Source organism: Tauraco erythrolophus, chromosome 24 (genome assembly GCF_009769465.1).
Source record: "Tauraco erythrolophus isolate bTauEry1 chromosome 24, bTauEry1.pri, whole genome shotgun sequence".
Lineage (NCBI taxonomy): Eukaryota > Metazoa > Chordata > Aves > Musophagiformes > Musophagidae > Tauraco > Tauraco erythrolophus.
The window spans coordinates 4,102,174-4,129,574 of NC_141488.1; the positions used below are offsets into that span (position 1 = coordinate 4,102,174).

Sequence of the window (27,401 nt, forward strand, 5' to 3'; positions counted from 1 at the left end):
TACGTCAAGGGGATGGAGGAGCACCCAGAGATGGGGAACGCAAGGACCTCAGAAAGCCCGATGCCCAAACCCTTCTGTGTAGTGAAGAACAAGGCCCTCAGCTTTGCCAGGCCAGGAAATATTAAAAATAAAACCAAACCAAACGAGAAGAAGTGGAAAACCCATCCAGCCACAGTACTGAGCTCAGTTTAGGACCGAACCGACCCGGGGGAGATGACAGAGCACCGGGCACCACGGGAAGACCGACACACGCTTGCAGGGAGAAAACATGAGCATCCCTGAAGAGCCCTGCTCCAGCCACGCAGATGCTGCCGGGGCCCAGCTCCGGGAGTCTCCTGCCCTCCCCACTGCCGCCAGTGGGAGACCAGAGCTGGAAACCGGTCGCCTGACCCGGGCAGAAGGTGGGGGTGTGTGTGCGGGTCCCGCGATCCCACTGGGCTCAGCTACGCGGCGTCGCTTCATCAACTCTGCTCCTTGTCCTTGACCAGCAGCACGGTATGTTGCCCGCCACTGGACACGGCCAGGACCGTGCGGTTTTCCAGTTGCTTGCCCGTCATCTCCACAGGGCTCCAGACGTCATCCTCCTCCCCTGTGCCCAGCTGGTAGTTGGTGCCCATGCCCCAGGCGAACGCTCGTCCTACAACAGAGGTGATGGAAGTTTTGACATCGGAGTGGCTGCACAATGGGGTGGGAAGGGGACCTGGCAGCCAAAGCCAAGGGAACTTGGCACGCGGGCAGGGGGATGAGCGATGGGTGCCAGGGTGGCGGGCAGGGGGAAGAGGAGCAGCGCTTGGCGAACTCAAAAGGAGGCGTTCCATCACCCAGCTAAGGCAGTGTTTTGTCTCCAGGGAGCAAACCAAATCCAGCAGCCCACAACCAACCCTCCTTCCCACAGCCACGGGCTGCACACAGGCATGCACAGCACCGGAGCACGGAGGTCTCGCAGCAGCGGAGTTCAGGGTGCAGAGAAGGGACCAGCAGGTCAACGACCCCCTCCTGGTCAACACCCTCTTATGAACCCTGCTGCCAAGGGCCCACAAAAATATTTGAGCAGCTGCTACCCAGCTGTCCCCAGACCAGGTGGTGGATCAGCACCAGGACCTGGCTCCAGTCCCGACCCAGCAGCATGCAGTGAAGCTGCGTGGGGTTGGCTGGATCCAGGGGGGCCACGATGGATGGATGAGGGGTGGGGAGGGTACACAGAGTGGCGTTCCTGAGCCCACAGAGGCCCCCGACACTCACCATCACTGCTGACAGCGTAGCCGACCGATGCGCCGCACGCGACGGAGGAGATGCTGGGGAGCTCTGGGATGACCGTGGGCGTGCTCTTCTCCTCCGCCCCTGCTCCGAGGCCCAGCCGGCCGTACTCTGCCCTGCCCAGGCTGTAGGCTTTACCTGCGGCATGACAGACACACAGCAGAGGTGACCCGAGGCGGGCAGAAGCCTGCAGCAGGCCATACCCAGACCCTTTACCCCCAGTCTGACTCCCGGAGGAGCATCACTCCTCCCTACCACTACCCTAGATCCCAACCAGGAGGTGCAAGGCAGGATAGAGACCCCGGAGTTCCCCAAAAATCAATAGGGTGGGCAAATGCCTAGACAGACTGTTGCATCTGCAAGAGCAGAGTTCACAAGTGACTCCGGGTTCCTCTTGTCCTCCCTGCCCTTTGCTGCAAATTCATGCCACCCTTGTTGCCTTGAGCACTGAGGACTTGCAGGGCTCCACCACATCACCCTCACCCCAACACCTCCCCAAGCAGGAAGAGGGCCACAGGAGTCCTGTCCCGTCCCGCTTTGTGTGCCTCCCAGCCCGCCCGTCACGCTGGTGCTCACCCTCCGAGTCGACGCACACCGTGTGGTGCTGCCCGCCGGAGAACCCGACCCAGGACTTGGTGGAGTTCTTGAAGCACGTCAGGTTCTGCGGGGAGAAGCAGGGCTCGGTGCCCTGGGTCCCTGCAGGGTGGGACGCACAAACCCAGGCAGATCAGGTCCGTGGGCCCGGCACCAGCACTGAGCCATCCACTAGAGACCAACACAGCCCTCCCAAGCCCCAAAAATCACATTTCTGCTCAAACCCACCAGCTGCAGAGGCTGGGACCTAAACCCAGAGCTATGCAGGGCGACCCCTCCCACCCCAATTTCCAGCTCCAGTGGGTCTGTCGGGGGCTTGGCATTCAGGATTCGGGGTGCCCAGCAGCATCCCTGAATAAGGCCAGCACAGCACGGGACCGGGGAGTCTGCAGCTAGACCAAAGCAGGCAGGAGGTCTGGAGGGCCGTAAGCGAAGCTCACCCAGCTGGTGGTAGTTGGAGAGGCCAAAGCCATAGATGTGTCCCTCCTGCGTGATGGCGAAGGTGAAGTAAGCCCCACAAAAGGCGTCCTGGAAACGCATTTTGCCTCTGTTGCCTTTGCCTTTGACAGGGACGCGCTGGGGGACCAGCAGGCGCTCTGGGGACAGGAGACAAGGTGTCATACAAGGATTAACAATTTACACTTTTTTCCTTCCCCCTTAGATCCAGCTCTCTGAATCCAAGCAACCAATTTACACGCAAGCCCTTGAGAGCAGGGGAAGGGACTGGGTCCCTTTGCTTCTCTGCAAAGCTCAGAGCTGGGCCGAAGGACGCAGCAGCGCGTGCCTCCGAGCACCAGAGCGACTCACGCAGCCCCTTCCTTCCTCCTCGGTTGGCGAAGAGCGCTGGCACTCTCCCCAGCTGGCCCTGCTCGCCGCAGCCGCACGTGAAGAGGTCACCGTCCACCGTCAGCATCACCAAGTGGTCATTCCCTGGGAGGAGATGGGGGAGAGGAATGAAGCAAGAGTCACGCTCCAGGAACCCAGCAAAATCCAGGGGCTGAGATCCCGCGAGTAAAAACGCCAGCTGTCTAGAATTCAGTGGGGATACCTTGATGCCAGCTTCTGACACAACTTAAACCACCAGGATCTCCCTCTTCCTGATCCCAGTTCCCCATCTGAAACTCCAAACAAGTTCCTCTGGGAAGGTTTAGGGGAACACGTCCTCCCCAACCTCACCTGGGCTCTGGACAAGTTCCCCAGCTGCTCTGCTCAGCTTCCCCAAGTCTAGAAGAGGGCGAGCGCTTTGACCCCGCAGGGTCACGGTTAGGGCACTCTTTTAAGGCATTTTTACATCAGATTGGGCCAAATATTAACAATATTGTTGGAGACATAAGGTCTGCTCTCTCAAGAGCCAGAGGAGAGCAAGCACACCCTTGTACCTGGCTCGGAGCAGCCAAGAGGGAGGAAAAGGACACAGACCTTCTGGACCCTCACCTCCTCCCGAGGGTGGCAACAGCCTCGTGCACCAGCCTGACCCGCGCGCGCCCCAGGACCTTGCTCACCTGAGACAATTTTATCGACGGGTGCACTGAGCTGGAGCAGCACCGGAATGGAGCTCGTCTTCATGGGCTCCAGCAAACCGATCACCCCGTTGTTATCCTGGGTGGAGAGATCGACCAAGAGATGGACGTGAGTCACAGAAGCAGCAACCACCAGCAGAGCTTCCAGCGTCCGAGAAATCGGCATACCCGGAAAGAGCCCCAGACAAACACCCTGCCGTCCTCCGTCAGCGCGGCCGTGTGGCTGTCCCCCGCGGAGACCTGCACCACCTTCTCTGGCAGCTCCACCAGCCCCGGCGTGGTCTCCGAGCCTTCTGCCGAGGTGTCGCGCCCCAGGGCGCCTTCGTCATTGCAGCCAAAGGTGTAGATCTGCAGGTGGAGAGCGAGACGGTCAGGATACAGCCCGGAGGGACAACAGGTCAAGTGTGAAGTCAGGCGACAGACTCACCAGGCTGAGTCATCCCTTTGACCCCTTAAAATTTTGTGGTCCATGGCATGGAGACCATGCTCATCCCTGGCACTAGAGTGAGCTACATGTCTGGGCAGAGCAGGGTCCAGTTTGGACCCCCTGCTCCATCACACGTCCCAGAGCTTGCAGGGAAGAGCAGCGCATCCTCCCCACACCCCCCCAGGTGCTGCCCCCTCCACCCTGCACTCACTTTTCCCGTTTGGCTGAGGCACACCGTGTGCATCCCTCCGGCTTCCACCTGCACCATCATCTCCGGCAGCGGCACCAGGGCCGGCTTCTTCCTCTCCACCACGTCCTCCCCCAGGCCCAGCTGGCCGACATCCCCCTGCCCCAGTGTCAGCACCAGGCCGGGCTGTGTCCGGTGGGACGGGTGGCAGACTGTGGGACAGAAGGGAGATAAATAACATCTATAACGTACAGGGGGAACAATCCTTCCATTAAAGCTGGTCTCTGGGAACAGGGAGAGAAAACTCCTGGGGATTTTTTCTTACCTTTAATCTTCTTCCTTCCAGGAGACTCTTCTTCTGGCACTGAGCTTTTCTTCGGTCTTTTCTTCGTGGTGCGTTTCCCTGGCATAGTGCCTTGGATCTGAACACCACAGACCCTGTGAGGGGCCCCCACGGCGCTGCCACTTGGTTGGGGGTTCGGGGGTTCCCCCTCTCCCCCCCCCCCCGCTTTAAAATCCTCTCGGATCACCTGAGGGACCGGTGACGGAACAAGGATCCGAGCACTGCTCTCCACTCCCGACAAACGGAGGGGGGTTATTCTCGCGTGTTTGACCCCCCGGTCCCCACGCTCGCACCGACAGGACCCCCCCCCCCCCCCCCCGGCAGCGCGGGGCACAGCGCCGGACAAGGCACGGGACGGCTCCAGCCCCCTCCCTGCGCTCCCCCACGCAGGACCGCGGCCCCGCGGGGGGGGGCGGGGTGAGCACCCCGCTCGCCCCCGCCCCGAGCCGTGTCCCGGCCTCACGAGCCGCGTGGGCCGGTCACCGGGCTCCCCGCCCCCCCCCCCCGCCCCTTCCCGCCGTTTGAATTCCCCGCGCCGCCCCCCGCCCCACGTGGCGCCGCGCAGGCCCGCGGCCCGGCCCCGCCGTTTCCCCCGCCGCCTCTCGCCCTCCGCGGCGGCCGGACGCACGGCGGGCGGCTCCGAGCTCGGCGGGGCACCCCCCCACCCCACCTCCTCCTTCTCCCCATCCGCCTCCCCCCCCACCTGCCCTCCCCGCCCGCCGCCCCCCGGGGCCGCGCCGCGCTCCCACCTCCGCTCGCCGCCGGCCGGCCCGCTGCCGCGCTGCCTCACTGCGCATGCGCGGGGGGAACGGCGGCGCAGCGCCCTCTGCCCGGGCGGCGGCTCCGCCACCGGCCCGGCCCCCCCACGGCGGGCACGGCGGGCACTGCCACCCCGGAGAGCCGCTTTGGCGCCCGCCGGGAGTCCCGGTCCGCGCGCGCCGCCGGTACCGTTACGGGGGTAACGGTGGTTACGGGGTCCCGGGGCCCCGCCTCTGCAAAGCAGCGGTTCCCACACCAGATGGGCAGCAAAACGTGAAATATTTAGCGCCAGGGGAGAGCGACGGGATGAGGATAACGAAGGAGTGTGCGCATCCACGGTCCGGACCGTGCTCCCGGGTCTGGCAGCCCCGACGCCGTCACAGAGGCTGTTCTTGAGCCATTTGAGGGAAAATGGGAACTGAACTGGACTTAATAACGTCCCGTTCCAGCTGCTGGGGTTGGTTTGTATAAAAGCAGCAAGTTGAGTAAGACCCGTGCTCCCTGCCGTGCCGGGGGCAGTCTGAAGTCCACCGATTCCTGAGAAAAGGAGCCGATTTCAGACTGGATTTTCCCCAGCACCTACAGCAGGGTTTGAACCATTTCAGGCAGAACGAGAGATGTTTGTGATGGCCTTCTCCAGCTCAGGAACGCCTCATCGTGGAAATAACAAGGGCACGAGTTAGGAAAAGTCATTGACCTTTTTACCAGCGGGTTAAAAAAACCATCTTTTTTACAAACTAAAAGGGCTTCCTGCCCATAGGGGTGGAGGTTTAGACAGTGCCACAGATCCAGAGCCTGGTGGTGGAACAGTGACCCAACCTTCAAAGGCTGGGTTTGGGAGAGTGACTGAGTTTTTATTAAGCACGTTTGACCTGATCAGACTGCTGGAAAGGGGCAAATGTTGTTTGGATGGGAGGTTTCCCAGTACTCCACCCGTGACTTCACCAACTCATCTGTGGAAATGAGACCAATCCATTTTCCGTATTTGTGGCAATTCCTGCTAAGTGTTCCCAGTAAAGTTCTAGGATACTGTTGACTTTAAAAGAGTCGTTTGCCATCACACATTCATCCTTACAACTGGACTCTAACTTAAGAGTTGTAAGGACTCTCATTCTGGTCCTCACAAAACTATAATTAATAACTATCTTAAGATGTTACATATTTGATGGCACACCCTCATCTACTCTTGTTTAAGATATGGTCTGCTCCCAGTCCAGCCCCAACAGCTCAAAACCTGGTTATTCTTTCATCACACTCCAGAGAGGACACATTAGCACACAGAAATCCCATTTCTGACACCAAGTGAGGCACCAACAGGAGAATCCAGGATTTCTTTCATATTCCAGGACCAACCAAGCGATCATCCACAAAGAAACGTACACCAAGCAAATAAAGTAAAGTTTATTTAGTTCTCCACTGCAGCTAGATACAGCTTTACAATCAATTAATACTTGATGGCTTTATTTCAGGTAACAGAGATGCACAAATTACTGCTCTTACCCACGTCCGGTGAGCCAACCCCTCTGGAATTAATTTTCCCCAGCAGCAGGCACCAAGGGTGGCCCCACTGGTCCGCAGGCCAGCTGACAGCAAGCCCGACTCCACACAGCCATCACACAGCATCTTCTTATTTCTTTCTTACACCCTGGGCTCCCACCCTTCAAGAGCACCCCAAAAGTCACTCCCCTTCCTGGTGGGCCAGGCCATCCAGAGTCCCACCCGTGACTTCGCGGTGCTTTTCAGGCACGTACATGCCAAATTCACCACAGCCCCACGGCTCTAACTGCTTTCCCTGTGTGTAGCTCACCCACACAGGCTCAGCCCCAGACCCTGCTTCATCGTACCACAAAATTCAGCAGCTCCATAACCCACCACGTGGCCAGGTACGCTCCTGCCTCCTCTTCAGGCACAGGCACATTTAAAGGGCAGTCCCCAGCATGAAGCACATGTTACTGGAAAGCCACCAAATGCAGGTATTTTCTCCCACCTCCAGCCCATTCTGACCTCCATGGCTACATTCTGATTACAAATATCACATGAACTAGGCCGGTACTCTCAATATACTCACCCTCTCCCTCTAGACACGTGGATTCTTTTCTGCTGTTAGCATCTCATCACAATCAGTCACCAGTGTCTGCAACAATTTAGAAAAAAATAAAATAAAAACCTTTATGACTTTAACTTTGATTCCGCTCTTTCTCCAGTTCCCACATCGCACAAATGAGACCTCAAGCTAATCAAATATCGTTTGCCTCCATGTCACCGAGGCTTTTTTTCCCCTCTTTTTAGTAAAATTCAGGAATCAACCCCTTTCCCTCATCCATCCAAAGCCCAACAAAACCTCAGAAGCCAGCAAACACCTAAGCTAAGCTGTCGCTGTTAAACAATGCCTATAAAGTCTGCATTGATATTCAATTACTTCAAGCCGATCCAATCCAGTTTCCGTAAGGCACTTAGGAACAGCTCAAGCTTATTTCAAGCATTAACTATTAAGAGACCCGCGTTACTTCGCACAGCCAACAGTACCATGTTATTAGCGCGGTATTACCTTGCAAATTCAGTGCTCCAATCGCTTCAAGCTTATCAGGTTTATAACTAGAAATAATAAAGAAAAGGCATTTTAAGTAATTGCTCAGGAATGCCTCCCCCCCCGCCCCGCCGTGCAGACTGGCACGTGCCACCCCCCCCCGCAGCCACTGGGAATGGCAGAGCTGTTTCCTGCATGGTTTGTCTCCTCTGTCACCGCCCGAGGGCTCAGAGAAGCGGTAGGAATATGCAGGCTGCAGACCCGAGGCCCGGCTTGTTCTCCAACGTCGTGGAAAGGGACCGTACGTCACGGGCCCGAAGGCCTACGCTCCCGTGCGCCACACGGACAGAGCCGAGAGAGAGCGACTTCTCCGGATATCCACGTTGGATTCATTCACCTTTTAAAGCACCTCCGCCCCCAATCCCCACGCCGCCCACCGCTCACGGACGCGACCCCACGACGGAGACTTACGTGAGGAGCGAGGGGGACAAGCCGGGCAGCGGTCAGCACAGCCTGAGGGAAGAGAGGACGGTGAGGAGCGGCTGAGGGCAGCGCGGCCCCCGGATGCTCCCTCAGCGACGGCCGCTCACGGCCTACGAGCGCGGGAATAAGGAGGCGGTGTCCTTGCAGCTGGCTGCGCGCAGCGCGGCCCTTCCCGGCCGCAGGGATCCCGCGCCAGAGCGCAGGGGAGAAGGGAGCGAAGGGGAAGGCCGCGGGGGGCCGGACTCACCAGCACACGCCGCCGCCGCTGCTCGCGGAGAAAGAGGGCGAGCTGCCCCGCGCCGCCCTATTTATAGAGCGCGGGGGGGGCGGGGCTACGTTGCGCATGCGCATGAGCGCAGAGCAAGGGGCGGGGCAAGCGGCGCCTGCGCAGTGGGAAAGCACGGGCGGGGCAAGCGGCCCCCGCGGGGGTGGGTGGGAGCGGGTGGCGCATGCGCGGTGCGAGGGCGGGAAAGGCGGCGGGAGGGGAGGGCAGGGCAGCGCCGCCGCCATTGAGCCATTCCGTGAGGTGCGCACCCACGGCTGGAGGCACGCACCGCCGTGCTCTGCGGGAAAGTAAAAACACAACCACAACAGCGGGTTAAAAAAAAAAAATCCTAAAATACTTTTATTCAAATAATTAAAATCTGTCGATGAGGAGACTGATATACAGCGCAATGATTTAGTCTACAGGGGGACTGTACAGGGGAAGCCGTGAGGGGAGGCCCCGCCGCCATCTTCCCCCGGCAGGGCTGGGGCGGCAGCAGGATGGTGGTGCCAGGCCCCGGCCCGGCTGTTGGCACAGCACGGAGGCACCGGTGGCACCGCGAGGCCCACCCCCAACAACAACGGAGACGGGTTTGTGAACAAGGCAAATCCTCTCCGTTCCCACACCTGCCATACTCCCTTCTTCACCTTAAGTGGCATCTCACACATGGGTTAGTACGGTGCGTGATACAGCAGTGGCTAAAACCAGATTTTTTTTAAAAATAAAACCCCCACATTTAGGAAGAACCAAGATGAGATCATTCTCAGAAGAGAAAGGATATCCTTTTTAAGGTCACTTTTTAAACCTCTTCTTCCCCTCCCTTCCACCCACACAGTGAAATTATCAAGTTTCCAGTAGGTTCAGCTGTAAAAATGAGAAAAGGCAAGTTTCACCCTGATTTAGGAGAGTAAAAAACCATCTGAGAGGAAGCCACAATAAAAAGAATTGACTACTCTCACAGCTTCCCCAAATTAAAAAGTTTTTAAAAGGCAACAGTCATTTCCTGGTTCTGTAATTTGTTAAACAAGCCTAGATAATCTCAAGATCTGTTAACATCACAGCAAGTGTGAGAGTGGCGAGGGAATGTTTAATACATTTGTGTTTTTTGTTTTTCTTTTTTTTGTTTGTTTTTTTTTTTTTTTTTTACAAAAAAAAGATGCAGCATATGTTAACATCTATACAATTCCCTTCCAGGACAACAAACCGTTGGTCAGTAGTGATTCAGGACACTAAGGACGTGACAGAGACACAAGCAAAACCCAAAAAATTACGAGTCACGTGTCAGTCGTCTGCCAGGTCAGCATCTGCACAGGGTTTTCTGTACACAGCTAATATACACACGTGCTTCCTAGCACATCCGCTCTCCGTTCCTCAGCTTTCCAACACCAGAGCTGCCAGGTTTTTCCCCCCCCTCCTCTTGGTAAAAAGGAGGAGGAAATGAAGGAGATGAACCCTCGAAAGGAGTAAGTCCAGCTGAGAACTGGGCCTGTCAGGGCTGAGAAAGGGAGCTGGGGAACGAACCGTTCGTTCACATGTGCGTGCTCTCCTGGCAGGGATGCTGGTGCCGGAGCAGAGGCGTATTGCTGAGCCGTGCGAGGTATAGTGTTCAGTTCCAGCCTGATGGCACTCGAGACGTGTTTGTTCCAGTGAAACGCTACATTCAGACAGGATTCCCCTTCCCTGGCCGAAAGCCCTTTTCTGGATATGTTTTGAAGGCAAATCTTGGAAGAGCCGAGGTTCTACCCTCGCTGTATTGCCTAGGAGAGGGATGCAGAGAACTTCCAGTCCTCTCAGGTCTCTTGCTCGCTTCTTGGAAGATTATGGTCGATGGTACCTAGAAGCCAAGTGAAAAATACGAGTGTCACCCTTGGAACTCAGGTTAAATGGTTACCGAGACACTACAGATGGTCAAAACCAGTAAGCTGAATTATCTCTGAACTCTCAGCCCTCACAGAAACTGTTAACATCAAACGATTTCACCTCTGCCTTGGAAAGCTCTTGTGCTCTACAAACACTCAGCCACACAGAGCAACTGTTGAGGGGAGAAGAATCACCCAGGCCATGATCCACAGGTTACTTCATAGATGTCAGAGGCAATTACCAAGGTGTTTTGTAGCTCCTGCTGCACATGCCTCTACCCCAGAAATGCGCACTCCAGCAGCAAGGTCACACTGGTTTCAGATACACCTCCAACCAGCCACTGGTCACTTTGAGTTTCCAGGATTGAAGCTCCAGTTTAAGCAAGAACAACCTACTTCATGTCTGGTACTCCTCCAGCCACCCACCACCACCAAGGCACAAAGGGACACTAAACCCACAACTGCTGCACAGGTCGTTTTTCTGAAGTTTTAACGTTTTGCCTCTAAGCACCACCGCTGCAGCACAGCACTCTGGACTGGAACTCTGAGCTGGCCACATGTTCTCACTCACCTTGTGAACTGCTTGCTGTCCTCGTGAACTTCCATTTCACAGCTCTTAAACTCATTCAGCTCCTTCCGGATGGCAGCCTACACAAAGAAGGACAGATCGTTTTTATCACCTGCTAAGGCACATACATATATACTACTCTCTCCCACCTCCTGTGAGCTCAGACGTGGCCAGAAGGTGCTGTACCTCCCACACCCCTGCTCAGGGCTGATCTGTACCCCCTGCCAGTGGTGAAGTGAAGAGTAAGAGCAGTTTTGACATGCAGGGCTGAGTCCCTCGGCTCCTTGATCAAGGAAGGAGCTCGGATTGCAGCAGCCACCCCAGCTTTCGCAGTCTGCTCACACTAGGCTGAGTTTAACCTGCCCCACCTCCTCCACACGGAGGGCTGGGCAGTCCCCACGAGTGGTCAAGGAAGACAAGAACGGACGGCTTTCCCTGCCAGCTGCTTTCCCAGGCCTGCCCCAGCCTGCCAGGAGCACCACTCCTCTGACCAACACCCTGCACGTTGCATCCTCTCAGATGGCTCAGGAGCTGAGGCAGAGGCCACGCTGGCGTGCAGACCGTGCCCACTTGGGCTCCATGGCCCTGTGGAGGGGGCAGGAAGCAGGGCTGGGTTACAGCACACGTGGGCGAAGGGACTCTGGTGGTGCCTGGTGGGGTGACAGAGGGGAAGCTGCAGAGGTGACGCAAAGGGAACAGAGCAAATGTCCTCGGCTCACCCTGATGTAGCTCCCCTCCGCACACCTGGGGACACGACATCCCTGTTACCTTGTCAGCTGGTGTTAGCTTTGTCCACGGCTTATCCGCTCGCCGGTCGTAGTCTTGAGCATCTGTTACTTCCACATATTCGTTAAACCTCAGGATCTTCCTGGCCTGCAGCTCTGCCACTGTAGGCCTTTGGCTAAGCTGAACGCCAGCAGGAACAAAGAAAGCCAGTTTGTGCCTTGTCCCCAAAGCAGTTCAGGACTAAGCACCCCGAGCAAAACTGAAACCAGTTCCCTCACTGGGCCTGAACCACAGATAGCACTAGGTCCTGCTGGCAGCCTGCAAGGGAACGGGCAGACCCTCCTACAGACAGTGTGATCTCGTTTGGATCACAAGGCCAGGCCAGGACCGAGGCCATGTTGCCAAGGAGAAGACTGAGGGGTTTGGGAACAGCCATTACAAGGGTGAGCCCTCCGTGACACCCCTAAACCAAGCAACCCGTTCCTCGTGTCAGCGAGGAACTCACGTTTCATACCCACAGGCCCTCGGCAAGATTTTTTTCCCCCCGTCATGAGCAACAAACCACAAGTAACCTGGACATAATAGCTGAAAGCAGCTGTTGCTCTGCTCAGCCTCTCCCACACTGCTGTTACTTTAAAAATGCATTTTGGGGAGCCTGGTGTGAAAGTCGTGGCCACTGAAGTACTGTGTTAGAACAGCCGGGCCAGCACCAGCAAACCTTTCGAGTGCCAGGTGCCAAATTTAGTTCTCACCTAGCTTGTTACGCTCGGCGCCAGCTCAGATCCATCACTGACAAACACGGCCGCAGTGCCAACGGCTTGTGCCAGCCCACGTTCCAAAGTCACTGCAGTCAGAGGGCACTGGGGACGCTTACACAATAGCCCCGTGACTTCAGCCACAGCAAGGTACCTGCGGTGTGCTCATAGCCACCCCCATGCCCCACAGCTCTGCCAGATGGCCACCGCGGCACGGCGGCCAGCAGTACCTTTCTGGTGAGCCTGCGTTTGATCTCTCGCTTCTCCGCTTGACGGTCAGCTTCATTTTTCGCTGCCAGGGGATAAAAAAAAAATAATACATTTTTCCTCTAAGCATCACAGGCTTTGAAAAGTGCTTTCAGGACTTGAACAAAAGGGAGCATCAAGCTGTATCGTTTAAAGAGAATAGCAGCACAGATAAATATTTTAAATGGAAACTTCCCGAACTGACATCTCCCTTTCCTCAAGATGTTTATTTAAAAACTTTCTGCAGAGCAAGGTATGGCCAAGAGAAACAGCACTGATTGAGCAATGAACTGCTGCTTTTTGGATCATGCAATACGATGTTGTCATGTCTGAACCACAAAAAAAAGTCCAGCCCAAACAAAAACACCTTTAACAGTCCTTGCTGTGTAACATCAGAGTCCGAACCAGTTCACACACTCGTCCCTGAGGTGTCAGGCAGGGGACAGGCAGCCTTTCTAACATGAATTAAATCACTCGGCACCACTGCTAAGGTCTGAATTTATTCAGAGTCAGTTTCTGATGCTAATAAAGTACTGGGAAAAGACAGTGGATCTGCTTTACTACAGCAATATAACCAAAGCACAGCCCTCCATCACTGCCTTTCAAGCAGGTTCCAGGTACACCTGGACTAAGATGTTAAAGGCAAACTTATTTTACTACATAGGACCACTAGAGAAGCATTACTCACGTTGAAGTATGTTCCTCTGCTCCAGTTCTTCCGCTGTCGGCCTCTGACTCAGTCGCCTAAAGAAAAGTGTGACAAGTGTGTAACCTTTGATCTGGTCATTCATCAGTAGGGGATGAAGAATGGAACTGCTTGGTGTCAGTGCACTGGAAAGCCTCCTCAACATCTCCCGTTCACCAGTGGCGATCACTGCTGCCCCATTCTGCACTCTCCTCCACCCACACAGCTGTTCACCCACAGCACAGGTCGGGAAAGCGCTGTGGCTTCCCAAAAGCTCAGAGGCACCTTTGCAGGGAGCTCAAGGAGATGGCAGAGCCCAAACTATCAGCAGCCCCAGCTTAACCCACCACCTAATGCATCAGCACTCAGCCTGCATCTATCCACCTTTTTATAGGCCATCCGTATTTTGCAGCGGTAAAATTTCTGTAGTCCTTGAGATTTTCCCTTCCCAGTCCATTTAACATCTGGAAACAGGAGATACTGCTCAACTCCAGGATGAACTTCCAACTTTTATAACCGAGGAGGAAAAGCAGCACTTAGCCTCCCAGCCCCAATGCAGCTGCAGCGCCCAACCACCCCATCACACTCCAGCACAGGCTGCTTAGACTAGACACCAGCTTCGCCCAATCCCACCGCTCACGCGCTGTGCCGACGGCTCGAACGTAACGCCCTCCTCCATTCCTCGTACCTGATCAGCGTCGTCCCAATCTGGTGCCGGATTTCGTTCCACTCCTCCTTGCTCTTCCGAGGGAAGACAATCTTCTCCTCCTGCAGCGTGGTTGCGTTCCCCAGCTTTATAGCCAGCGTGTCTTTCCTCTTCACTTTGTTAGCCAGCGTGCCTGCGAGGAGGAAGAGCAACGGGATGTGACTGAAGGCTGCAGTGCCCGAGCACAGCGATATGAGCCACCACGTGCCCCTGGCAGCTGTGCTCTCCCCTGGGGCTCAGCTTTCCAAGCTCAGCACTACAGCTCCCGAGCTAGCCACTACAGCAACAGCCAGCATTCCTGCGTGTGCCCACATGCTCACCTAATGCTGTCCCACCTGAGGGGGGGGACAGCAGAAGCTACTGGAGGAACCATCTGCAACTGGAGGGAGAGCATCTCAGCAGATGAGCACACAGGTTTGGCTGTAAAGCTTTTGCAAAAGCGAGGAAGAGGGCATGTGGTACATCACGAAACCAAGAGCAGCTGCTTTGAAGCACTGTGTGAACTAGCTCTTTTGATCCAGATCTCAACACAGCCAGGCACGAGTTCAGCAGAGGAAAAAAAAAGACAGCTGCAATGTCAAAGTCTTACTGTTATGGCTTTCATCTTCTTCCTCATCCTCGTCATCTTTGTACAGGATGGGCCCCTCCGAGTCAGAGTCGCTCATCCCTTCATCTCCTTCCTGCTCCTCTGGCAGGATCTGGGGTACCAGTTTTGGGATGACTGTGACAGAGGGCACATCTCCAATATACACATGGGGACCCAAATTCTGCTCCTCTTCCTGGTCATCATCTTCCTCTTCCTCATCGTCTGGACTAACAACAAGCACACTATTACACCTCTTAACACACACCACAGGGGCTGGGGAATATCCCCGGAGATCAACACCTTGTTATCTCTCCTCAGCCCGTAGAAGGCAGGTCTGTGGGGAGCCCAGGAACCAGAGACACAAGAGCAGCCCCACGATCCTGCACCATCCCCTCTCTCCAAAGCAGAGGGAGCTCTGGCGGAGGAGATGCCAGAGGCAGGTTCTTTGCAGAACCAAAGAGCCCTCTCACCCCTCTACTTTAGGACTTGCAGGTTCAACTCTTATAATACAAACCAGTCCTTTTCTCACTTCTGTTTCACAAAACGAAAGGCTAAGGAAGGCCACAAGTGGACAAAATCCAGGACCTCATTTTGTCTTGGTGCAATTAAAGACAGGCCTGGAGTCCTGGCATCAGCCCGTGTTTGTAGTCTGGAACCCATTTTCCTTTGTGAGCAATAAAGTCCCAGAACCAGGGTTAATTTAGTGGGGAAGATGCACTGGCCCCCCTAAGAAGCTGAAACACAGATTCAGCCAACAGGCGGAACGGTTTCTAGGCTGTTGCAAACCAGAACAAACCAAAAAACCCACCAGCCCTGCCCACAGCCCCCCACCCCATCACAGCCTCACGCCAGACGCGGGGCGTGCGACACCAGCGTGTCAGCCCAGCGTGACCCACACCACTGCTCGGTGTGTACCACACACACGCTCGGGAGGTACTCACACTTTCAGCATCTCGATGGTGACGGGCAGGGACCTCGTCCTGCCCAGGGAGCCGTTTTCTTCTCCAAAGCCATCGTTCTCGAAGAGCAGCGAGTGAGCCCGGTGCGACCCCTCGGCAGGTGGGGTGACGGGCAGCGGACTGGCCAGAGCCTGCTGGATACGGATGTGCAACGGGATTTGGGGCAGGCGAGGCAGCATGTGAGGTTCAACGAACCCTTGCTCTGCTGTCCTCTTTGACACTTCCACGGACCTGAAGTCTTCAGGAGGAAGAGGAGGAGGAGGAGGAGTCTCTTTGGGTAGGTCCAAGGAGCGTGGAGGGTCCAAGACAGGGGTGGAGGCAGGCAAGGGCATGCGTGGAGGCTCAGGGGGTATGTGCGTGGGCAGCGGCGGCGAAGGCGAGGGTGGTGGGTAAGCAGAGGTCATGTGCACGGGTATGGGTGCAGGGCGGTTGGCCGCCACCGTCCTGTCATTCGGGGGCTTGGAAGCGACAGCTGCCTCCGACGTGTTGTTAGGCAGGAGACCTCTCTTCGGTGGGAGAGGAGGGGAAGGCTTGGACAAGCCTGTACCACTGTGCATTGCTTGAGAAAGTTCAGCTGAAAATACAAAACACAAAAGCTGCTATATTTAACAGGGCATGTTCCAGATACTCTTCCCCAGTGTGGAATAAGCACAGAAAAGTCCTCAGAGCCTTGGACCAAGCAACCTCAGCTGCTTCCGTGCTAGAACACGGTGCCAGAAATAACCAGGTTGCAAGCCTCTAGTTTGTCCTTCCTGCAGCAAAGGTAAGACTTGGGAGAGCAGCCAGGAAGAAGCAGGCTTGGAGAGGTCTGTGCATCCTGCTGCTTTAGAGAGACAACCGGCACCAGCCCTCGAGTGACAGCAGATGGAGCTCACCCAGACCAGCGCCCGCCTCCGCCAAGGAACGCAGGTATGCAGGGCACTTCATGGCTATATTTACAGCACCAGTTTGCAAAGGAATCTGAGACATCCAGGGCACCCCAGACTCCAGTTGTGTTAACGGCTCCTTTGCACATTCAAAAAACTTCTTGGGAAGTCTCCAAGGCAAAAGTCAGCAGAATCATAGAATCATCTAGTTGGAAGAGACCCTCAAGATCATCGAGTCCAACCATTCATTCTGCACTGTCAGGGTCCCTAAACCGTGTTCCTCAACACCAAATCCACATGGTTTTTCAACACCTCCAGGGATGGGGACTCCACCACCTCCCTGGGTGGTGGAGAAATGCAGTGCTCTCCCCATTTCCACTCCTCAGTCAGACCCAGCCCAAGAACACCTTGTTGCCAGCAGCTCCTGCCCGTTTCAGGATGAGGTTTTCTGCTCTATTCCCTCTGCACTCTATTCCATTTGAACTTCTCTGCAAATACAAAATAACTGACAAAACTTCCAGAAATACCTAAGAGCCTTGAGTCTACATAGTTTATCTGCTGTGTGATGGAGGAGACAGGGAGAAACAAAGACCGTGCCACATTACGGAAAACGCCTGCAGCCGGCAATCTCAGGTTCCCCAAACACCCCTCGGTTCCTAGGGAAGAAGTTGCATCAGCAAAGACTGCTCTTGCTTTTGGAGTTTGTAGCCTTTAACATTCCATGGCTTCCTGGCCTTGGAAAGGTTTTGCCCATCTGCTTTGAAGAGGATCAGGTTCGCTGCACGTTTCACCTGGAGCGGGCGATGGCCCCAGCACAGAGCTGGGAGAAATCCTCAGTGCCACACACCACGAGAGGGTGCTGCAAGCAGGGAGTGTTCCACCGAGCCGAGATAAGGCTGCATAACTGGAGAGAGGTGGGCGCATTTTTGGGATGTTTAGCATTTTCAGACTTTCCCCTTGTAGATTAAGGGCCAGATTGTGCAAAACACCGAGTGCCCTCAGCTCCCATCAGCTTCAGCCCAGAGGGATGCCAGTGTCTCCTCGAGCAGTGCTCGAAGCCTGGCAGGACCAGGCTTGGAGTCACTTTTGGGTAATGATAGACAGATTTTGAAAGGAACCAAGTAGCTGGCAGAAGGGAGAGGGGACAAGAAAAGGGCTGGGTGCCACTCAGAGCATCCTCCCGAGCCAGCCTGTCTCCCTCCAGTGCGATAAACCCAGTGCGACGACTGGCACCGCCGCCTGTGATGTGCCACGGTGGTCAGATCCGTGGCTGTGGCTCTTGAAACCTCTCAGTGGCACCACGCACCAGGGCTGCTGCCAAGCTCCCGGCCAGCGGCACAGCACTGTTTGCCCCTGCGTGCTTTTCCGAGCTGATGCCGATTAAATTCCCACTCCCCAAAAGCGTTTCCTGAGCCTTACCTTCAGCTTCTGCATCAGACACACCAGGACCGCTCGGAGAAGGAAAATAAGGGAACAAAGGGGCGATGTGCAGGTGAACAGCTCTCCCCTGCCTTAGGCTGTACCAGCAGCACAAAAGCACCATGCCTGGGTCAGAGCACCCATCCAAGACCTGCGGGGAGCTCAGGAAGCCAATTCCACTGCTGCTCTTTATCCACAGCAACAAAACAAGGCTCTGGCAGCAATAACTGCACGCGTGTCGCACTCACAGCTCCATCGTGCCGGAGGCACGGCCCTGCAGAGAGCTGCAAAGCCTCTCTGCACCTGCATTCTCATCCAGGAGACAAAAGAGGGGCTGGCTGCTCTCCTCTTCCTCCCCTTCAGCCGCAGGTGCCCTGTGTTGCCGGGGAGGAGGCACAAGCTGGCTCTGAACACACGTTTGATAGGCTGTGCTGTCTTCAGCCACATTTTTTGTTGCACAAGTACGTCCTGCAATTAGCGCTGGAGCATTTCAAATACCATCTGCGACGTGTGCAAGCAGCTTAAAGAAAACAAGAAAGTATTTCATCGAGTGCTCAGGCATGGTCAGACCGATCAAGCTGGTCTGGCACACAGGAGTGTTTAATACCATATCAAGGTCGCTTGCAAAACCTGCTAGAGCAAGGAGAAGCCCCAAGCAGAAGAGAGATGCAGTTTGTACCCAAAGCAGTGGCCCAGGCTCCTTCAGACCGTGACTTGCACACGATCTAAGCTTCTACCCACCACTGCCTCCCAAACCACACCTGGGCAACGCCTCCAGTTTCTGTGATAACAGTGCAGACCTGTCTGATTGATCTTCCCAGGAACCCTCTGCTAACTCAATCCAAAGATTAGCAGTTAGTCTGGGAAACATAAACAGGCCATCGAGTGGATGGAAGCTGCCTCATTTACTCAGCCATGTTGCCTCTTTAAGACCTCTATAACTCCTGAAGAGAACAGACTCATTCAGCTTTAAGAGACTCTCCCCAGATCTTCTGCTTAGAAACATTACAGAGATAAAGATGTTTAATTCTTTAAGTGGGAAGATTCAGCTCAAATTACAGGTGAGCTAATTTATCCATGGGACAAGACTAATATGGCAATACCCTAGCCATGGACCTTAGAGAAGGTACCCAAGTACTCCAGGGAAGTCTGAATTATCTCTGCCAGCTCCTGGTCTCTCTGCACTAAGTGGAAACCACATGGCCCAGCAGTGACAGCCATAACAGACGTTGTTTGGCGTGAAGTGGATTTTTTGGGGGTGGTTTTTTGGTGGTTTGTTGGGGTTTTATTGGTAAAGACCAGCTGAAAGCATCAATTCTTCCTGACCATAGTCTCACAAAGCAAAAATCTCATGCTTCATCCACCGATCCCAGCTGTCCACAGCTGAGTCCCAGCCCTCAGTGAAGCACCAACATTCAAAGACACTGTCTTCCAGTTGACAGAAAAATGCCTTCCCCTCTCCCCACACCACCTCTACTCCTGCCAAAAGCAGGCAGGGATTCCCTCCTGCAGGTAGCTGTTGGAAACACGCACGCCTGACAGATTGGATGGCTCACGGCAGAAGACTCCAGTTAATTACATTGTTCCCAGCACACCTATGGCCTGGCTAAACACTGGCAGATCTTCTGAGTCCAAACTCAACTGTATTCAGGAAAGATGGTCAGACACTGACAATACAACATTTGCTACATCACACTAAAAGAATCTTCCCTTACAAAAGGAAGAAACTCTCAGAGTGAGGGCTCCAGAACATTCCAGGGTACAAAAACCAGTTTACGGAGCCACTTACCTATTACTGAGTTGCTATTTCTGTTGACAGGTTTGGGAGGAGGGACGGGAGGCTGTTTGGCAGGAGCTGTGCTGGTTGTACTTGTGGGAGCAGTAGTGTTGGCACTGGTGAGAGCAGGGGGCAGAGTCCTGGGGGCTGCGGAAGGGGCAGCTGTGGAATTGACTGTCTTTGCCACAGCAGGGGCTGTGGTGGAGGGTGCAGTTTTTGCAGTGCTGCTGGCAGGCGTCGGATCATTCGCCTGCGCTTCATTCGCTTCCTGGGAAGTGGAAGGAGGTCTTTTCGGAGGAAGCAGAGGCTGTCTGGGAATGTACGGCTCCTGAGGTGGTTCCAGTTCTGGCCCAGAGTGGCTGCTGGATGAGCCTGCAAAGTGAGACAGCTGGGTTTAAGAGACTGGAGAGCCCAGAGAGGGGTGGGAAGAATCAGATGAGAATTCAAAACCAGTCCTGGGAGAATCTGAAGCAACTGATTTTGCACACGTCTGGGTTCTTACTCTGCCTCTTTGGTTCCTCAGCTGGAACAGGCTTCCTAAGGCTGGATGGCTTTGTGGCCTCTTCCTCTGGGCTGGCCAGGTTACAAACGCCAGGACCACCGACTGGCACCGTGTGGCCATTCTTCAGTGCAGGTGGGTTCAGCTTGTCTGGTTCTTCACCATCTGCAAGGGGACGGGAGAGGAGAGAAGCAAACAGAAAACACTTAGAAAGTGCAAGACAGAGGAGACATGGCTGAGCTGCGCGGGACTGGCATCCATCTGCGCCAACTTCTCTCTGACTTCTGAAACAGCTGGTCTTCTGCCTACCTTCTGCAGAGGAGAGCACAGCAACACCAACTAGCTGAAGCTGAGAGCCCTTGATTTCATTATCAACAAGAAAAACAGTACAGCACTGTATCTCATCAAGTGTTTTTCTTCTTCAGCAACCTCTTAATCTACCACCTTGTTTAGAAAGAACGCTACTGCATTTCACACTGGTATGCCCAGTGCTGTGCCACAGCCCAAGGAAGCTACAATTGCAGTTAAAAACCTCCAGCAGCTCCTGTATCTGCCCACCATTACAGAGCATTCACAAATTCGCTGCTGCAACACAAATTCCAACACTAGCCAAGTAATCTACTGGACATGCAATAATAGATTTTGATAAAGTCTTAAAATTAGTTGAAACACCTCTATCTTCCTTCTGTTTCTACCCTGAATTTGGCACAAAAATCACTCTTCTACTCAAAATGTCCCACAGCAAGGCATGTTTCCTCACTTTTTTTACCTTTGTTTTAATCAGACGTAATGATACATCTCCAGAATCTGATGTAGTTCATCTTGACTATCTCTGCTTTTACAAACGGAATTTCTCAAACGTAAGAAACAAGAGCTCTTTTGGAAAAAAAACAATCCTCTTTTCAGCCCATGCTTTTGAGAGCACTTAAAGCCTTAGTCACAATGAGGAAATACTCAACCACTCTCTGCCTCTGTAATTGCCCTGACAGGACAAACTCTTGATAATATTATTCCCCAAATCAGACTTAGCATCCACTGTAATGGGGCTTTGCCTATTTTGACTGCTTTCTGACTCAAAAAACCCTCAAATACATCACCAATTTGATTAAAAGTCCTTCGCATTTTCAGTCTACTACCTCTCAAGCAATCACAGTGCATGGAATCACTCACCTCCCAGCTGTCAGACCCCAGCACGCTCTGTTGCTCCCATTTTTGATGGTTTGCTCCACTGCTCTCTTCACCTCTCCCCGCCAAGGTATTCCCTTCCCTACCCAGGTGTTGTTCAGAAGCTGAAAGCAAAGAGACCAGGAAGCCAAAAGCTCCCTGGGCTTTCTTTTCTGCAAAAGGCAGCCTTGGCTCCTGAGAGGATACGGAAGACCGCGCTGCCTTGATGCTTAGCTGCCCTTCCCTGAAACACCGAAGTACGGACTGCAACAAGAGGGAGTCTCCTCCCCAGCCAGGGCTGAAACTCCAAAGATGAGCCAGAGCTTTTTACAGCAGCGATTGCCCCTGGCCAGCTGAAGGTCTCAACAAGAGAAGCAGGAACAGCACGATCTCACGTTCCTCACCGTTCAACCCTCGCCTGCCCTTCTCTGGCGGGGAGCTGCAGCACGTGCACAACGCTCCCGACAGCCTTTGTCACATCACCTCACTCCTGACTTCAGTTCCAGTGACCTCCTTCAAGGTCAAGACAGTCCAGCACTATCTTCTCTCCTTACTGTAAGCCCAGAACGACCTGCTGACCACCAGCCTTCTCCCAGCTGCACTGGGTTTGAAAGCCTCCAGTCTCCCTCTTCCCTTCCTCCTCGCTCACTCATCTCCAAGGGTTTCCAGCACTTTTTCCCCCTAAGAACTCGTCTAAGAAAACTAAGTGACCTTGCAGGAGCGGGTTTTAGAATCGCAAGCAAATACAATACCCCACCACCACCGTCTCATGACTGCCCAAGTGTCTCAAACACACAGAAGGGATTAAGATAATGCGCTTTCTACTCTAACCCCCTGACAATACCGACGGCTCCCCGTGCCTTGGGTTTGCACTTTGTCCAGATTACAGCCATCTTCTGCTTCTTAAGCCAGATCAGATGACTCAAAGCAGAAAATAATTCCATCTCTTAGCCACGCTTCTGTTACACCCTTGGAGCTTGGAAGATCTCTCCTCTGTCATCTCTAGTTGGAAGTTTGTTACACAAAGCCTTTGATCTCTCTTCCACAGTTTCATCCTGTGACCTCATACACTTTTGTACCCCAGTGAACTCTTCCTCCAGCCCAGCATTCATACCCTCGGGTACCTGTAGATGGCTTTCATTACGCTGCAGCTGCAAACAACTGCGTTAAGACTTTTTCTCTCAGTTTTGCTTTCAGTGGTTTGGTTTGAAAACCACTTTTTCACCTCCACTTTTCAACTCTGCATCTTTCTTTGAAGAACCCTGAAATTAGGTTACGGCTGCCTCTGCAGTACGCCTCTTGAAGACAACTACACGTCGCTCTAAGCCAAAGACCACGCTGCCACCCAGACAGGTGGGCTGCTCTCCCACCACACGTTCCTGCCCCCTCCCTTGTACCCACAGCACCCAACACGCAGCCAGGTGACAGGCGGTGAAGGGATCTGCCTGAAGTTATTTTAGCATGACAGCCCCAACTCAGAGACATCAGGGATGACAGAAAAAGGGATAAGACTTCTTTGACAGCAGGGCAAGCTTCAATAAGCTTAGCCATGACTCGCTATGACACCATACCATGAAGCATTTTGTCTAGAACACTTTGAGGAGATGCCTCTACTCGGGCAGCTCAAAAGTCATCAATTGGTTTCTTTTTTCCAAGCCTAAGGCCTTCGAACCTGAGCTCTGAGGTCAGCGGCATTCCCGCAGCGGTTAGAGTGCAGTCTGGAGCGTGGCCAGAACAAGCAGGAGACAGTGAGCGCAAGTGGGATGGAGGAGTTTAGCAGGACAAGACAAGGCAGCTGGAGCAGGACACATACAAGAGGGACAGGATAAGAAGCGACACACAGAACACCCCTTCCCTCCCCGCTGGCAGCGACAGGAAGATGTCCAAGACAGATGTTGTGCTTTCTTAGCAACATCTTCCTAATGAACAAGCTGCCTTCCTTAGTCAGATGAGAAAGCATCTTGGAAAGAGAAAGACAGACAGGAACCACATTAGCACAGAGCCCTTAAGTTTGTTTCCCAAAAAAAGAATAGCTGCAAGGGTGAGGTTTTGCCAGAGGAAGATCAGCTACATAGAACACAGACAGAAGTTCATTTGCAGACTCACCCTGCTCAGGGTCTTCCAACAGAACCCCTCTTTTTACCAGCTCCTCTCTTGGCTTTCGCATAGAAATCTTTCGTTCTAAAACTGATATTAAATTGAAAAAAAGCACTCAGAAAACAGAGTAAGCTAGAAGTTCAAGAAGATACTTTTTTTTTTTTTTTTTAAGGGATCCTCTGGAGGAACTAAAAGGGCTTCAAATTTCACTGTTTTTGCATGGATAAAGAGGAGGGACTGCACGTTCAGGCCTGCACTTCACGCTAGATCAGTGATCGTGGAGCAAACCCTCCCTCCCCACAGCTGCTTGGGGAGGTTCTCTGCAAGAAAGGAATTTCTCTGAAACTACTGCTCCATGGCAAGGTGTTTCTGGAGAGGTCGCAGGTGCCAGCCCATCACCAAAGTCACATTTTGGTTCTTACACGTGTCAGCACTCAGGCAGATTCTGACAGCAAGCCCTCCTCGCTAGCCAGATGGCTAACGGCGGCTTTCCCTGCGGAGGAAGGGCCTGTCACCCAGCCCCAATTACTCTACCTTCCGAAGTCTCCTTAAATTTGTCACTGCTTTTCTTTTTCCTCCACTTCCAGGGTTTGAAGATCTTGCCAAAGCTTGAAAACTTGCTTTTCCTCTTTGTAGGAGGTGTGGTGTCACCCGATTCCAAAACGTCTACCCCCATGCTGGCATCGGTTGGGAGGTGATCCACCTCTTCAGCTGCACAGAAAAGAATGAAGACGTTACCTTCGTGCTGCAGGTAAGAGCTGCCATCTCCCACCAGCTGCCCCTCGCACACTGGGAAACGGTGGCACACGCTCATGCAAAGAAGGTAGCGGGACTCCATGCCTTGACATGACCCGTCAGCGTTTCCCGTTAGCTTGGGGAGCCCAGCGTGGGGTTCCCAACGTTAACACAGGGCAAAGACAAGAGGCTTTCTAACGAAACAAGGATTAGTTTAAATCTGCGGTGTCACAGCTTCGCCCGAGGAACACAAATCACCTTGCTGCAGTTTCTCATCTTCAGCTGGAAGCAAGTGGTGCTAGACACAAGTAATTACATGAACACAAATACCTTCCAGACTGCAGAGCCGCCTTTCATGACCATCTACGCACGCCCAAATTACCAGACCCATCACAACAGCTGTATGTGCTAGAACTTAGCCTCTCTGATTTTTTTCCCCTCTATAAATAAGGCCAGCAAAGCTGGCCAAGAGCAACAACTACACAGGAAAGCAACACAATACAGGCCTGCACTCCACCTACTGTACTGGAAGTCTCTGGAGAACGACACAAGAAGGACACGGAGGTGGGAAGGGACAGGCAAAAAAAAACCAACTTGCTGCAACAACAAAAAAAAAAGCTCATAAAGAAACAACTTGCAAAGCAGAACCACAGCACGAAACGCTAAGCTGGTGACTGTCAATTCTGGCTTGCCTGGTGTTGCTGTTTTCTGGGGTTTGGATGAAACATAAGGGAACACTTACAATCAGCAGAACCTAGCAATGCCTGCAGAAAAATAAAAATTAGAGTGCACACAACCTAAGTGAAGCCAGCTGGTGGCCTGCTTCATGGTCTTCATGTACAGACCGGGAAGCTCTTGGCTTCAGCACTGCACAAGGCAGGAGCACCCCAGCTGCGCTGCAGAACTCCATGAAAACACGCAGTATCGAGGACGGAGCCTCGAGATCTCCTACGGTCCTACCACATGGTCCTGCCAGGCCAGACCCCGCGTACCATCGCACTTGTGCGTCCTGGTTTTGAGCCTCTAAGTCAAACGTGCTGTGTTTGCAAGCCTTCTGGGATCACAAAAGACCTTTTAGTCAACTTCAGACAAGCCTGTATGCCGTGCCTGAAGAAAAGACAATACCCCGTAGGCCACGCAGAGAGTTCAGCCAAGAACCCCATCTCCTGAGGCTAAGAGATTGGGAAAGGAATTTTAGGGGAAAGCCATTTTGCATACAGGACAAAGAGCTAATAACGTACCTGCTATATCCTACACATAACCACTAAAGGCACAGGGCTAGATGGGAAAAAGCAGATTCTTGCCAGCATGGGGAAGAGCAGATTCAGGATAGGGGGAAAAAAAACCAACCACCCAAACAGGGAAAAAAAAAAAAAAAAAAAAAAAAAAAGAGTAGTTTGCTGGAGCTCTACCTGCAATCCTGTAGCGCTGTGTAGGATGAGATTTCGGACCCCAGGAAGCATCGAGGAGCCTCAGCCACGGGCTCTCGAGCAGCCTCAGGCCAGCTGGGCTGGGGACAGGCTGACACTGTCCGACACCACAGGACAGACAGACCCCGATTTTTCATGCTGAGCACAGATTAAGTGAAAGATCACTGAATAATGGGGAAGAGAAGGGCAACAGAGACCACACTAGCAGCGTAAGGGAAACCAGTGAGTATTTCAGTAGGAGGATCCAGATCACATGTGAGAAGTGCAGTCTTTAACCAAATGACGGAGGAAGATGAAAACCAGCCCAGGACTGTGGTTTACTCAGAGGCTGGAGTGACAAGAAAGTGCCACTGTGCTAACCAGCAGGAAAAAAAAAAACACTTTTCAAAGCTAACTGTGGCCATTTCCAACTTCACCCAACAACGCACAACCCTTCCAGCTCTGTGCAGGTTTCTCTCCTCTCACTCGCAGGACTCCAGATTTCACACAGTGGTGGGCAAAGGGGTTTTTCTGTTTCGTTGTTGGCGTTTTTTTTTTTTTTTTTAAATCAGCCCCCTAACAGAAAGCTCACTCAGAACCAGTGAAAAGCTGATGCCAGCCAACATTTATTTGAAAAAGCAAGATCAATTCAGCATCTGAGCTGCTTCTTCTTCAAAAAAAAAATAATCTGGCTTTATAACAGGAGAGAAATTGAGTGGAAAGTAACACACAAGATGTCAGCATCGATCTGTGATGTTCTGCAGCTTTATTTTCTATTCTGCCAGGAGGGAGGGTGGGAGGAAGTGGGGACCAAAAAAAAAAAAAAAAAAAAAAAGGAAAAAAGAAAAAAAAAAGGCATTTCAAGCTCCCAGAAACCCACGATGAATTGTCTGGATGTTTAGAGGCACTTTCTTCAGAGACTAGATCATTAGCCCTGGAGTTGTACATGTAATTTTAAAAAGCAGTATTCACTTTGTTCAATAGAGCGTTCCCAAAGTTTCCCAGGCAGGCAGGCCCGCTTGCCAGGCAAAGCTGTGGGCTGAATTTGGATCCCAAGTGCCAGGCAAGGGCACTTCCCTCACCTTTCCAAAGAGCAGCAACAGCACGGAGGGCAGTCGCAGCAAGCTCGCTTCTCATATCCCCCTTCCTTGAACTGCTCTTAGGAATGTCACTTATGTGCTGTCTGCCACCCAAGGGGTGCTGCACTAAGCAAAATAAGTTATTAAAAGAAAACTCAACCATCAGGTCCACAGATTAACAAACGGAAACCTCAGCAAGCTGTGATGTCTCCATTTTCCAATCAGAGGGAGAAGGACAAACATTCCCCTGCCGCAGCCACCTCCGAGGAGCTATGGAGGAACGGCGGACGTGAAAGGATGAGCCGAAACTGTGGGAGACACATGATATCCCCGGAGCAGGAGCAGCTAACAGCAGAGAGGGTGGGGAAGAGCCCACATGCGTGTTTTACTCCAGGCAGAAGAACCTCTTCCAGCAGCTCCTGCAGCCCAGGCCTGGCTGTCAAATTAAATACCAGCTCAGGGTGGAGTTCCACACCGGGTGCCTGACTGCCAGGGATTGCAATCACGCAGCTTCATACAAAAGCTGTTTCACAATGGCATTCAGCATCGATATCGAACAACTCATGGTAAGTTCTTGCTCCATCGGCCATGCTATCAACTGCTTGTAGGCTTGGGCTGCACATCAGGGTCTTGCCCAACGTGAAAACACTCGGTTTTGCTGTTGTATAACCAATTAGGTGTCTAAAAACAGCCATGCAAGAGGGAGAGGCAGACGCACCATGTACTTCTTCACAGCGTAAACCCACCATCCAAATCATTTTCACCATCCCTTTTGCTCTGGGTAGAATAAAACTCGATGGACGCTCCTACACAGCACGAACATCCCGAGACCACCACAGCCCACCGGGCAATACTGACACCACGAAACCACTTTCCCTCCCCGATACAAAAATGGGATTTATTC

General features: G+C 53.3%; 2 protein-coding genes, 1 long non-coding RNA gene and 1 other non-coding gene across 7 annotated transcripts in view; all 4 read right to left on the reverse strand.

Annotated features, from left to right (window-relative positions):
* Positions 1-459: 459 nt before the first annotated feature.
* Positions 460-5,092, reverse strand: RCC1 (regulator of chromosome condensation 1). The gene is made up of 10 exons (XM_086626144.1): positions 5,078-5,092; positions 4,311-4,407; positions 4,010-4,197; positions 3,540-3,719; positions 3,354-3,450; positions 2,659-2,781; positions 2,292-2,447; positions 1,834-1,953; positions 1,243-1,395; positions 460-637 (listed from the first exon to the last, which is right to left on the reverse strand). The coding sequence occupies exons 2-10, from the start codon at positions 4,393-4,395 to the stop codon at positions 462-464; spliced, it is 1,278 nt and encodes a 425-aa protein (XP_086482270.1). The 5' UTR covers positions 4,396-4,407; positions 5,078-5,092; the 3' UTR covers positions 460-461.
* A 2,045-nt stretch (positions 5,093-7,137) lies between these two features.
* Positions 7,138-8,126, reverse strand: LOC147527103 (uncharacterized). 2 transcript variants are annotated; one of them, XR_015222847.1, is made up of 3 exons: positions 8,086-8,126; positions 7,636-7,682; positions 7,138-7,221 (listed from the first exon to the last, which is right to left on the reverse strand). It is a non-coding gene; the product is annotated as an uncharacterized LOC147527103 (long non-coding RNA). The 2 variants fall into 2 exon arrangements; XR_015222848.1 differs by lacking the exon at positions 8,086-8,126 and adding an exon at positions 8,012-8,069.
* Positions 7,797-8,001, reverse strand: LOC147527104 (small nucleolar RNA SNORA73 family). The gene has a single exon (XR_015222866.1). It is a non-coding gene; the product is annotated as a small nucleolar RNA SNORA73 family (small nucleolar RNA).
* A 1,369-nt stretch (positions 8,127-9,495) lies between the features above and the next one.
* Positions 9,496-27,401, reverse strand: part of PHACTR4 (phosphatase and actin regulator 4) — a 79,548-nt gene continuing 61,642 nt past the window's right edge. For all 3 annotated transcript variants that reach the window (XM_086626150.1, XM_086626151.1, XM_086626152.1), the window contains 12 exons: positions 23,809-23,985; positions 23,284-23,364; positions 20,017-20,178; positions 19,527-19,886; positions 15,435-16,026; positions 14,497-14,720; positions 13,890-14,040; positions 13,205-13,260; positions 12,501-12,562; positions 11,558-11,695; positions 10,793-10,869; positions 9,496-10,196 (listed from right to left, as the gene is read on the reverse strand). In XM_086626150.1, the coding sequence (XP_086482276.1) occupies positions 10,181-10,196; positions 10,793-10,869; positions 11,558-11,695; positions 12,501-12,562; positions 13,205-13,260; positions 13,890-14,040; positions 14,497-14,720; positions 15,435-16,026; positions 19,527-19,886; positions 20,017-20,178; positions 23,284-23,364; positions 23,809-23,985 (2,096 nt within the window). In that variant the 3' untranslated portion in view covers positions 9,496-10,180. The remainder of the gene's footprint in view (positions 10,197-10,792; positions 10,870-11,557; positions 11,696-12,500; positions 12,563-13,204; positions 13,261-13,889; positions 14,041-14,496; positions 14,721-15,434; positions 16,027-19,526; positions 19,887-20,016; positions 20,179-23,283; positions 23,365-23,808; positions 23,986-27,401) is intronic.